At 32.8% G+C, this 12,552-nt stretch overlaps 1 protein-coding gene across 1 annotated transcript in view; it reads right to left on the minus strand.

Annotated features, from left to right (window-relative positions):
• Positions 1-289: 289 nt before the first annotated feature.
• The window catches only part of LOC106868744 (gliomedin-like), a 157,725-nt gene continuing 145,462 nt past the window's right edge, over positions 290-12,552 (minus strand). The window contains exons 7-8 of the mRNA XM_052973442.1: positions 11,786-11,854; positions 290-1,579 (exon numbers count right to left, since the gene is read on the minus strand). Of these exons, the coding sequence (XP_052829402.1) occupies positions 795-1,579; positions 11,786-11,854 (854 nt within the window). The 3' untranslated portion in view covers positions 290-794. The remainder of the gene's footprint in view (positions 1,580-11,785; positions 11,855-12,552) is intronic.

A 12,552-nucleotide genomic window follows, 5' to 3' on the forward strand; every position in this document is an offset into this window, starting at 1 on the left:
ACACACATATATATATATATATACACACATATATATATATACATATGTGCGTATATATGTATATATATATATATACACACATATATATATATACATATGTGCGTATATATGTAAATATATGTATATATATATATATGCACATATATATACATACATATGTGCGTATATATATATGCACATATATATACATACATATGTGCGTATATATATATATGTATATATATATACACATATATACATATGTGCGTATATATATATATATACATATGTGCGTATATATGTATATATATATATATACACACTCACATATATATGTGCGTGTATATATATATATATATATATATATACATACACGCATTCATGTCATTTTTTCCAGGTTATATATTTATTTATTTGTTATTGTATTTTATATCATATTAGCAATTATCATTGTCGTCCGTATTACTTTAATTTTATCATGATTATTTTTTTATGATTTCAATTCCTATCTGCACTCCTCGATACCAAGAAGCCTCTTATTAATTGAAAACTGATACCTGTAGTCTAATACTTACATACATCCATTTATTTCTATAGCATATATACATTAGTGGTATATGCACATATATTAATAACATATATACATGCATACGTACATATATTACTCGTACATACGTAATATATATGTACATAAGTATATACGCTCATATATGTTTTCATCCATCTTTAAGTACGTGCATACTCACAAACTTACTTATGATATAGACAATTTAGTTTGAAAATAAACAACAACCAAAAAAAAATTAACAATTACACTAACAACTTTTCATTAGGGTTTCAAGTTCTTTGCGATCATACATCAATACAGGATACGTTATTTCATTGCCGTTGTCATATCCATAAATCTTTTTGTGGTAGAACGCTATCATATAGTTATGTCCGAAAGGGTTTGAGAAACCCAATACCTTACAGAGTTTCACATCAGCATACAAATCGTAAACTATCTCTACTTTAGTTTTCGGTTTTGATACACTTTGCACTAAATACAATACTCCACACACGATGAAGGCGTTTCCGTAAGATCGGTGTTTGATCGGAAGCTCCCATTTTTTAAGTATTTGTAAAGTGTCACCGTCTAGTTTAACCACTATCAATGTCTCTTCGGACGAATTCTTACCGTACAAAACCCAAATTCCATTTTCATCAACAGCAAAATCAAAGTAGTTGTATTGAAATGAATACAAGGAACGTTCACCTGTGCTAATTGCTTTTGGCATATTTTTGCTAGATGATACAACTTTCTGTTCGGCAAGTGAATATCGGGCCACTTTGGAGGTGTGAGCTAAATGGAAGTAGAAGGAGCGTCGATATATCAAATGCCCGACACCTTGATAATGATGCTCACCCATATCGTATATGTGATCCGCAATATTGTTTTTGTAATGGTTGCGGTCTTTGTACTCGTAAATCAAGTTCCCGTAATACTCTGGAGTGTACCAGTACCTCTGACGATGAAGGGTCGCGTCCCGCATCCATGCCCCCCAGCTATGGTTAGTGTAGCGTTGATGGACAGGCTTGCCAAAAACTTTTATGGCACACTCTGAAACGACAACAAACGGAAAAAAAAATTATAAGAATTTATAATTTAATAAATTTACAAAAGAATTAATAAACTAAGAACGATGTTATTAATAATTTCTAGTAGAATGCTTTTATAAATATATATATATATATATATATATATATATATATTAACGGCGTAATGAACAGGAAACGGTCATGCTACTTCGTCGAGCCATGACATTTGCCTCATAGATAATCTAGCAATACCATTCCTGAGAGGATAATTTACAAAGAAATTCAGTGTGAGATTTTAATTTACAATGTAAAGAGATATAACTATTTTTTCTTTTTAATTGCTTTCTCCTACAAGATAATCTCCAGATCTGTTACGTTGTAGTAACTACATTAATACTGTAATGAAATTATGAATAATTATACTAATACAATAGGTTAACAAAATATATGCCCTAGTGGAACATTTTGATACAATAAAACAAACGTATAATTGATATAATCTATCTCTGAATTTATCTATCTACTATCTATTAACTTGTTTTTTTTATCTGTACATCATTCTACACCTATACACACACAATCATATGTTTAATAAAAGAATATCCAAACCTAGTTAGCAAGTCCCCTACTATATATATGTGTGTATACACATACACACACACATTGATACATTTCTACGTATGTATTACTGCTATGTATGAGATTAATAAAAACGAAATTTTGTAATATATTTTCTCTCTGGGCATCTCACTATATTCTTTGTCATCCTTCCATCTATCCATTCCTACAAACATACATACGTACGTATGTATGTATATATATGTGTATATATATATATATACATATATAAATACATACACACACACAAACACATGTATATGTATATATTTATATTATATATATATATATATATATATACATACACACATACATTTTGCGTGATTTTGCAGCAGTGTTTTTTTTCCTCCTTTAAAATTTAATAATAAATAAATTAACAGTTGCTTTGAAAAAAGTAGAAGCCTCCTAATGTAATTATTTTTAAAACCTCAGCAAATTATTTCTCCTGAAATCAATTTTATTTCTCAGCTGAACTCTGCTACACTTTTGTCGGATTCATTTGGAGATATATTGCCTCATAATGTATATATTCATCCCACTCATATATGTACAGACAGGACTAATAATTTAATAACCTGCAGGACACAGATTATTAGATTATTACCAATAATCAAATAACCTCTAGTATATATATATATATGTATATATATATATATATCCTCATCATCATTGTTGTTGTTGTTATTATTATTGAACTGGCAGAATTGTTAGCACGCTACACGAAATGCTCAGCGGTAGTTCGCCCGTCGCTACGTTCTGAGTTCAAAGTCCACCGATGTCGACTTTACCTGTCATCTTTTCAGAGTCGATAAACTAAGTACCAGTTGAGTACTGGGGTCGATGTAATCGACTATCCCCTTCCCCCAAAATTTCAGGCCGTGTGCCTATAATATAAATAATAATAATTATATTGTTATTATTGTGGTGAGCTGGCAGAATCTTTAGCACGCCGTGCGAAATGCTTAGTGGTATTTCGTCTGCCGCTATGTTCTAAGTTAAAATTTCGCTGAGGTCGACGTTGCCTTTCATCATTTCGGGCTCGATTAAATAAGTACCAGTTACACACTGGGTCGATGTGACTGACTTGCCCCCTCCCCGCAATTTTCCGCCCTTGTGCCTATAATAGAAAGTATTATTATTGTCATTATTTTATTAAGGTGGGGAGCTGGCAGAATCGTTAGCATGCCGGGAGAAATGCTTAGCGGTATTTTGTCTCTCTACGTTCAAATTCCTCCGAGGTCGACTTAGTTTATCGAACCTGAGAGGATGAAATGCTAAGTACCAGAGAAACACTGGTGTCGATGTAATCGACTATCTCCCCTCCCATAGATTTCAAGCCTTGTGCCTATGGTAGAAAGGATTATTATTATTATCACTCATGTTATTAGGTTGGCGAGCTAGCAGGATCGTTAGAACGCTGGACGCAATGCTTAGCGGTATTGTGCCTGTTTTCTTTTTCTGGGTTCAAATTCTGCCGAGGTCGACTTTGCCTTTCATCTTTTCGTAATCGATAAATGAGGTACTAGTGAAGGACTGGGATTAATGTAATCGTCTATCCCTTCCTCCAAATTTCAGGCTTTGTATTCTGTTCTACCGAAATAATACTATGGAATATTATTATCATTACTATTATTATTACGCTGTTTACCTGGCAGAACATTTGGCATGCCGGGCGAGATCCTTAGCGGTATTTCATCTGCCGCTACGTTCTGAATCGAAATTCCACCGGGGTCGATAAATCAAGTACCCATGAAACACTGAAGTGGATGTAATCTATACATTCCCTCCCCCTGCCCGGTAACCCCTTCAATTATTCTACTGTTCCCAAACCTTAGCTGGCGTTACAGCAACATACGGTCATATATCTAGGATAGTTTCCAAAAAAGAAAAGTCAGATCACTGACTGACAAGACCAGTCCATTTTCTGTTATACTCTTGTGTTCTCTCTGCTCATATATTTTACCCAACGCTGGCTTCGTATTTAGCACTTCGCTAGGATTACTTCCGTACGCTATCATTAGATGCTATCATGGACTTAAAACCCATTACAGCTATGGGCACAGGTTAGTTTATGAGATATTCCAGTAAAATGTGATGGGGGAGATAGAAAGTATTCCTTTTTATTATTATTTATGTTTAAACATGAATACTACACTTAAAATTGTGAATTAGTGAATCTGGAATTGTCTACGGACACAGTCTTCGTCTACAATAATAACTGCATGAATATTACACAAAATTTTCATTAGGTATAAACTCTATCCATATTAACTTATTTTTATTGCTTTTACAGTGTTTTCAACGAGGTAGCTATATAATGATGTTTCAATGTGGAGGGCATCGTAACTCAGCTAGCTGAGGTAAGCTACTGTTATTGGTCAAAGCGACCCTGTTACGTACAATTCCTAGTTGAAGCCGAAATAAAGTAATCTCGTTGCTAATGCATCGGATAAAAGCTACAACATTAGAACGATCCATAATAACGTTGACTTAAATTAATAACTTTTACGCTACATGAAAAATAGAGGAATAAAATAAATTCAATATTATGATACAAAAACAAGAAAAGCAAAAGTAAAAGAATTGCATAAACAGAACAACAACAAAAAAAAGCAGCAGGTAAAAATAAAAACAAATACAACAAATAAAGAACTATAAAAACAGCTAAAGAAAACAAGAAATAAGAAAATGCATAAATTAATGAAACGGAAAATTAAAAACTTGAGATATTTTTCTCATTCTTTTTTGTTCCGGAAGCTGAATTCGAATGCTTTTCATGTTGGAACGCCATTTTTTTTTATTTATTATTTAGCGTGTAATAGTTTTGGTCGAAAAAGAGTAATTTAATAAATGCGATTATTATTTTTTTTATTTTATCACCAACTCTGCCCTGATTGATTTAAAGTGCTGATCGAATGAACTTAAAAAAAAACTGATGAAAGAAAGAAGATAAATGATAGAAAAGATATGAAATAATGCTGAGTTCAAAAGGATTCCAACCGTGACCGTCCCAACAATAATTGTCTAAATTCTATCTTAATTTAGAAATTATCTAATGCATCTTTACTTTAGCTAAGATGATGGGTGTATTATGAGATTACTGAATATCAAGTATCTCGCGGCTGTATTCATGAAGGATTGGAGGCAGGAAGTTTCTTTGGACGCTAAATGCTGGTACTGGCCCAGAATTCGCCAGCTCAAGCATTCTGGATTCAGAAAAGACAGGTTTTCATGCATATCCCTACCAATTGTATAAATGTTATGAAATGACAACGAGTACAATCGCGAATACACACGGCCGAAATGGTGTTCGCCTGAAGGATTTCTGGAGTGAAGTTAGGCGACAGTGCGCATAACTCGGAGATCAAGGATGAAGCACACCTTACACGTCGAGTCGCTACTTCTCCACATTGAGCGGTCACAGGTTTGATACTTCGGACATGTGATTGCAAGATGGGATCTTCAAGACGATCCATAGGTGACAGTGACTTGGATGTTTTAGCTTAGTACATGACGAAACTGGTACAACGAAACTTCGTATACACGATCAATCTTCTCCTTTTATATATGTATACACATAAATATATCTATGTACGCATGCATGTTATGTATATATATATGTATGTATATATATATCAGAGGCGATGACAGATATTGCTCGGCCAGTCGGTCTCCTCTGCATATCGACTGGGAGAGTAATGCCTGTCATCGCCACAAATGGAGGAAGCAGATTAAGGAGGGGGTCAACACTTTTGAAATAGCACTTAATCTTCAAGAAGAATTTAAACGTGCTGCTCGAAGGCGCACTGCTAGCATAGGGAATGGCGGAAAGTTCGGTTTGCAATGTTTGCAGTGGTGTATGCTTATCAAGAGCAGGGCTCTTTAGCCACCGACGGAGCCGCAAATGCAAACGATAAGTTTTCCTAGAGCGCACAATGTTGCTAAATGCCATCAATATTCTTCCTCGGTCACGGGTGGACAGCCGTCATATAATATATATGTATGTATATATGAAGAGAGCGAGTGACGGAGAGTGGCACAGGCAGGTGCAGGGGATGTGTTACAAAATGGCGTCGCACATGTAAAGTCCTCCGATTCAGCGTTCTATGTGTAACATTAAAAAAAAATCAGAACAGTTTCAGTCCATTCTTATCCATGGTGCTAAAGAATCGGATTAATGTTGTTACATTGTACATTTTATATTATAATTTAAATAATACTCTCTCGTTTACATGTTAACTTACAATGGAGACTGGGAAGCATTATGTATGCAATTTTTTGTAGTATCCAAAACATAAGTATTATAAATGCGGAAAATAGTTGTATTTTTATTCGTTTTATTTTCTTTTTTTGTTACTATTTCCATCAATATCAGTGAATAATCAGAGGATCCCTCATTTCCTGGTTTAAATTGAATTTAGTTTGGAGAGAGAGTAAAAGAAGTTAAACGTGTTTTGTTAATACGCGTAAAATATAATGCTGAATATCATAAAACGTTATTATCGGTTTTAATCTATGATCTCATTCTTTTTTTTATAAATATATAAGTTTCATCTACTTAACAGTTTTAATGCTTCGCGCATTTATTTATGCATGAATAATTCGAACTGACACTATATATGTTTATGTATGTATACACACACAAACACACACTATATATATATATATATATATATATATATATATATATATATATATACACACATACATAATGTTTCATAATTGACTACGCATCAGGCTCCGCCAATTCTTTTCTTTTTACATAAATCCTGATACTAAAACAAATAAAAATTCCAACAATGATCAGCCATTCTTAAAATACGAAAATGGGAAAACGAAAGTAAGAAACACGTAAGCATATTCAAACAATAAAAAAAAAAACGAATATAAATCAACAAGAATGGAATTATGGAACGAGAGAAATACTAAAAACATAAAAAAGAGAATGAGATACAAAAGAAAACTATACACGATTTACATTTAAAAGAAGCAACATTTTCCTTTTAACGACGAGACGTTTTGGTTCTTAAGAATTGTTGCAGAAATAATTATACTGGTTCACGGTTTTGAAACTTTGTTTCGTGAAATGGATGAAGACCACAGCATCACTTTTGTATTTGCGTTTAGATCATGGTATATCAAATTTGTGTGGTATACAATGAAGATTATATCATGCAAGATCCTCCTATCACTGTCAATTATGCAATTCTCATGTAGATATATACATACATACACGCACACATATATGAGTATATCATATGCATATATATATATATATATATATATACATACACACACACACACACACATACATGTATATGCATATGTAAACCCATATATATAACTATATATATATATATATATATACACACACATACATATATATGTATACTCACACACACACACACACACACACACACACATATATATGTATATATATGTATGTATATGTATAGATATGTATATGCATATATAGGTATATGTGTGTATATATATATATATATATATATATATGTATATATACCAATCTCGCGTAAACGTTTGATATATTCGACCCAATCAACAAAATTATATTACTATATTCTGTAATCACTAAAATAAAGTCAGAAAATAATAACATAAAAACACACAAATTTATTTCTAATTAGCTAGTTAACTATTCTAACGCTTCCTTTACCATTCTTTTTCATGTAGATAGTATTTTGAAATAATTATTTATCTGCCTTTTTATTTCTTATAAATATTCAATTTTTCATTTCACTCACGCTTAAAATTTCATGCGCTCTCTTTGATTGTTTCATCAACACTTGAGATTGTACGCTGATGTGAACTAGTCACTGACGCTGTGGAAGTACATCGAAGCATGTCAAAAGTTGTCAAGAGTTTGCTTTAATTATTAAGATGTCATTGGACGTTGAACTTATATGAGATTGTTAAAAAACTGTCCCATGCACAAAACTATTATCGAAGAACATTTGTTTTTGTGATGGCTAATACCACGATTTATTTTTATCGTTTACTTTTTTAGTTATAGGGCTTTGAACATACTTTCGCACCACCTTGAAAGGGATATTCGTAACTTTATCATTATTATTAGTGCGGCAAGCTGCCAGAATCGTTAACACGCAGAGAAAAATGCATATCGATATTTCACCCGTCACTTCGTTCTGAGTTCAAATTCCGCTGAGGTCGACTTTGGCTGTCATCTTTCCGGGATCGTTAAATTAAGCACCAGTTGAATACTGGGACGATGTAATCGATTATCCCTCTCCCCATCCATATCTCAGGCGTTGTGCCTATAGTAGAAAGGAGTATTATTATTATTATTGAGCTGATAGAATCGTTACCGCACCTGGCAAAATGCTTAGCGCCATTTGGATTTGAGTTCAAATTCAGCCGGGGCTGAGTTTACTTTTCATCCTTTCGGAGTCATTAAAATCAGTACCAGTTGTATACTGGAATCGACGTATTCGACTAACCCCACCCTCGCCCCCAAATTTCAGACCCTGTGTCTATAGTAGAAAGGAGTACTACCACTACTACTACAAATATTACTGTAGCAAAGCTGTGATCGTATGACGTAGCAAGGAGGTAATTACCAGCAATTAGGCATCAAAATTAGTCACGCTCGTCTTTAAAAGGAAACGAAAAAAACACACGGAATTCTGTGATAAAGTACAAAAACCAAAGTACACAAATATATAAATGACGACATCGAATAAAATTAAAAACATTAAGGTTCCGTTTGTCGATCGTGCTGCATAATGTTTGGTTAATGATGTTAGTTAAGCGTACATTGATATGAATGTTAATGTGAGTTTAGTGGTGTATGATGAGCAACTGTGTATTGAGCCTGAACTTCCTCTTGTGGCAATGGCGCTGGAATCTGAAATATAGCAAATAGACGGAATACATGCAATATATTTGGTTAGAGACAGATAAATAGATAGATAGATAGATAGGGAGAGAAGAGAAGGAGCGTTTTGAGAGATAAAGAGAAAGGAAAGGTTAACAAAGAGAAAGAGGGAGTGAAAGAGTAACGAAGAGAAAGAATAAAATGGTATTAAAATAGAGACTGATATATCTCAATGTACACACACACACACATATATGTATGTATATATATATGTATATATAAACTCATATATGCGTGTATGTATTTATAAGTATATATATATATATATATATAATAGTGACACTTCGTTGATAAAACGCTCGTTGAAACACAAACACGTTACATGGTCAAAGCTGCCCTTTGTCTCCTGCAAAGAAAAGCAGATTATCCGGTTTTTAAAAAAAAATTGTTTAAAGCAGTTAATATTGGATTAGTAGAAATTATGTTTTCCTGATGCAGAGGCGTTTGCAATTGTAGTTACTAGTTTCCACAGCTTATGTAATAGCAAAGAAAATTCAAATATATATCGTACATTATTTAGCGCAAATTTAAAACTGCTTTTATTCTAAATTTATGGAAATGACCGATACGTATACTTTCTCTAAACCTTTTGTCGTTTATCTGTGTATCTGTATGTTTGTGTGTGTGTGTGTCTGTGTGTTTGCCTCACTGCCTGGCTGTATGTATCCGGTTAGATAAATATAATATAAACTGTGTAATATATACTATGATTTAAATCAAAATAAGCAACAACGATATCGAGAGGTAATGCAGTACGATAATTCCAAGCAACTCAATTTAAATAAACAATGCAAACACTACATTAGTTATTAGTACAAAGTTATTAGTATTAATCCGACTCTCTCAGCCCTATTCATAACAGACATTGCTCTTTTTCTATGCCCTTACCTCCTTGGAGATTTTAAGTAAAATTATATTGCATCCATCTGTTTTAATTTAATTAAATTCTATGTCTCAACTGAGGATTGCTCTGCATTTAAATTGATGTAACGCTTGCATTGTTCAATTAAATGGAGTTACTTGAAACGTACTGCATTACCTCCGGATATCCTTGTTCCTCATCTTGATTGTAATCACCTTATTTTGAAAGTGTGTGTGTGTGTGTGTGTGTGTGTGTGTACACATGCATAGACGTATATCTAAATACCTGTATATATGTGTGGGTGTATCTAAGTCTGTACTTATGCATGTTCATATTTGCATTTCAGTACCTTTGCATCTGTGCATACGGTTATATATAAACGCAAGCATTGCTAGTCTGTATCCCAGTTTGCTCCATTAGATCATTAGCAATACTGCCTGTACTATTATAGATTATAAACACATTAACCTACTACTTTCATATCTCGGATAATTCATCTGTCCCACTAATTTTTAATATCCTTCACATGTGATAGCAATGTTTCATTTCTAAAACTCAAACAATTGTTACAAGTGTCGACAAATATAAAATTGCCAGCATCCATTTTGTCTCCTATCTTTCTATTCAGATAATTCCGTTTCGTTAAATTTGCATTTAATCCATAAACTCAAATATAGGAAATAGGTATTCTTTTTGTACTTATAGGTGTGTGTGTGTGTGTGTGCGTGTGTGTGTGTGCGTGTGCGTGTGCGTGTGCGGAGACGTAGAAACACCCACACACACACTTGGAAATAATATTAAATTCACTAAAAGGAATATATATATATGTGTGGTGGTATTTGTGTGTGCAAGTTTGAGTATTTAGCGATTGATTGCATGTGTTAGTTTTCGGCAAAAGGTTACTAAATACCAAAATATTGAAGGAGATATGTTTATCTCTCCAGGATCACACACACATAATATATAAACGCATATGTGAATATATCTGTAATCAAAGCATCATAAAGAAGGGGAATTATATATTCTAAATACGTTGGTGAAAGTATTATTCTCATCAAATGCCAACCCAACACGTGTTTCTGCTGGACACGTGACCTAGTGCCGTTTGTAAATCATTCATGTGCGTTTAGTTCGTTCAAATTTAAATCATTTATTTCACATTTGTATCGAAGTTAAATATTCCCATGCTGTACTCGGACTTGAACTCAGGTATACGCCAATTAGATCTCTTTACCACGCGGCTTGAGTATTTACTCTTAGTAATTTGTAATTTTGTAAATTTAATTGAATTTCTAACCAAAAGAAATTTATGTCAGTCGTTTCTGTTACTATTCCCTTGTGACCCGGAATCTCTATTTTGGAAATGGTATTTATATAAATAGTGCAAACTTGTAATATGAAGAAGAGACATTACGTAGTCTGGATGATTATAACATAATCATATAAACATTAATTAAGTAGAGATATTTGGACTCTTAATTATATATTATACGACGCACATAACATTGGTAATTAAAAATATATTGCACATCATAATTACTGACATGGAATTGTTAATCAATGATTTTTTACAACATGTAATTGCAGAAAAATATTTTAAAATCATCCTAGGATATTTGTTATAGATTATATATTGATTAATTATTAGTTGTGTATATGGTAAATAAAAATGTTTTAGTAAGTCACATATTGTATGTAATAGAAGTAAAAAGTGCAGTGCAGAACAGATAAATATATACAATTATATGAATATTTACAATTGCTAACCATTGAGATCATATTAGCAATAATTTTAGCTAAACGTCAGTATAAATTGTTTCATTTTATCTTACCTCGAGGTCTGGGTGGTAATGGAGGAGTAGGTCTAACTGTCGTCGTGGGTGGAAGAATTTGTACGGATTCTGCAAGTAAAATGAAAAATATAATTAAGTATTGGTTTGTTTTTTGGAAAGGTTTCTCCAGACGGATGATATACTCTAATTAATACTTAATAAATACTATTTATTTGCTCTAACAGCCCATTCTATATTTAACAAGGTCACAACTTTCAGTGTATCTAGGTCAAGCCAAAACTTTAGTACTCTATAGGAAGTTATTCAGTTTTGTTCAATTAAATTGAGTACTGCAAATGATATAGAAATATCTGCGCATTGTAAAGTGCTACTGTAGTATCCATCGATAAATACGCGAATGTACCTACGCGCACATAAATATATATACATGAAGATACATGAACCTACATGGAAATATAAGCATGGCAAATGTAACTATTGTTCCTAGATTGAAAAAAATTATAAGCAGTCTTGCGAACCGTCTTGGATTCTCATCAGAGGAACCTGTATCATTTGACGGATTCTAGGAAAGGAAGCAAGGAATGTGATTGTATACTCAACAAATCCAAAATCTTCTGCGAAATGGAGTTATTAGTTTGCATACCATAAGTGCTTCACTCTTTATTTTAATACCAGCGTCCAGGCAACGGGAATCTCATTCCACACAGCATCATGGCATGATATATGTAAACCTACGTACTATATACATACACACATATATATATATATATATATATATATATATATATATATATATATATATATAT

The sequence above is a fragment of the Octopus bimaculoides genome, chromosome 15 (assembly GCF_001194135.2).
Source record: "Octopus bimaculoides isolate UCB-OBI-ISO-001 chromosome 15, ASM119413v2, whole genome shotgun sequence".
Taxonomy (NCBI): Eukaryota; Metazoa; Mollusca; class Cephalopoda; order Octopoda; family Octopodidae; genus Octopus; species Octopus bimaculoides.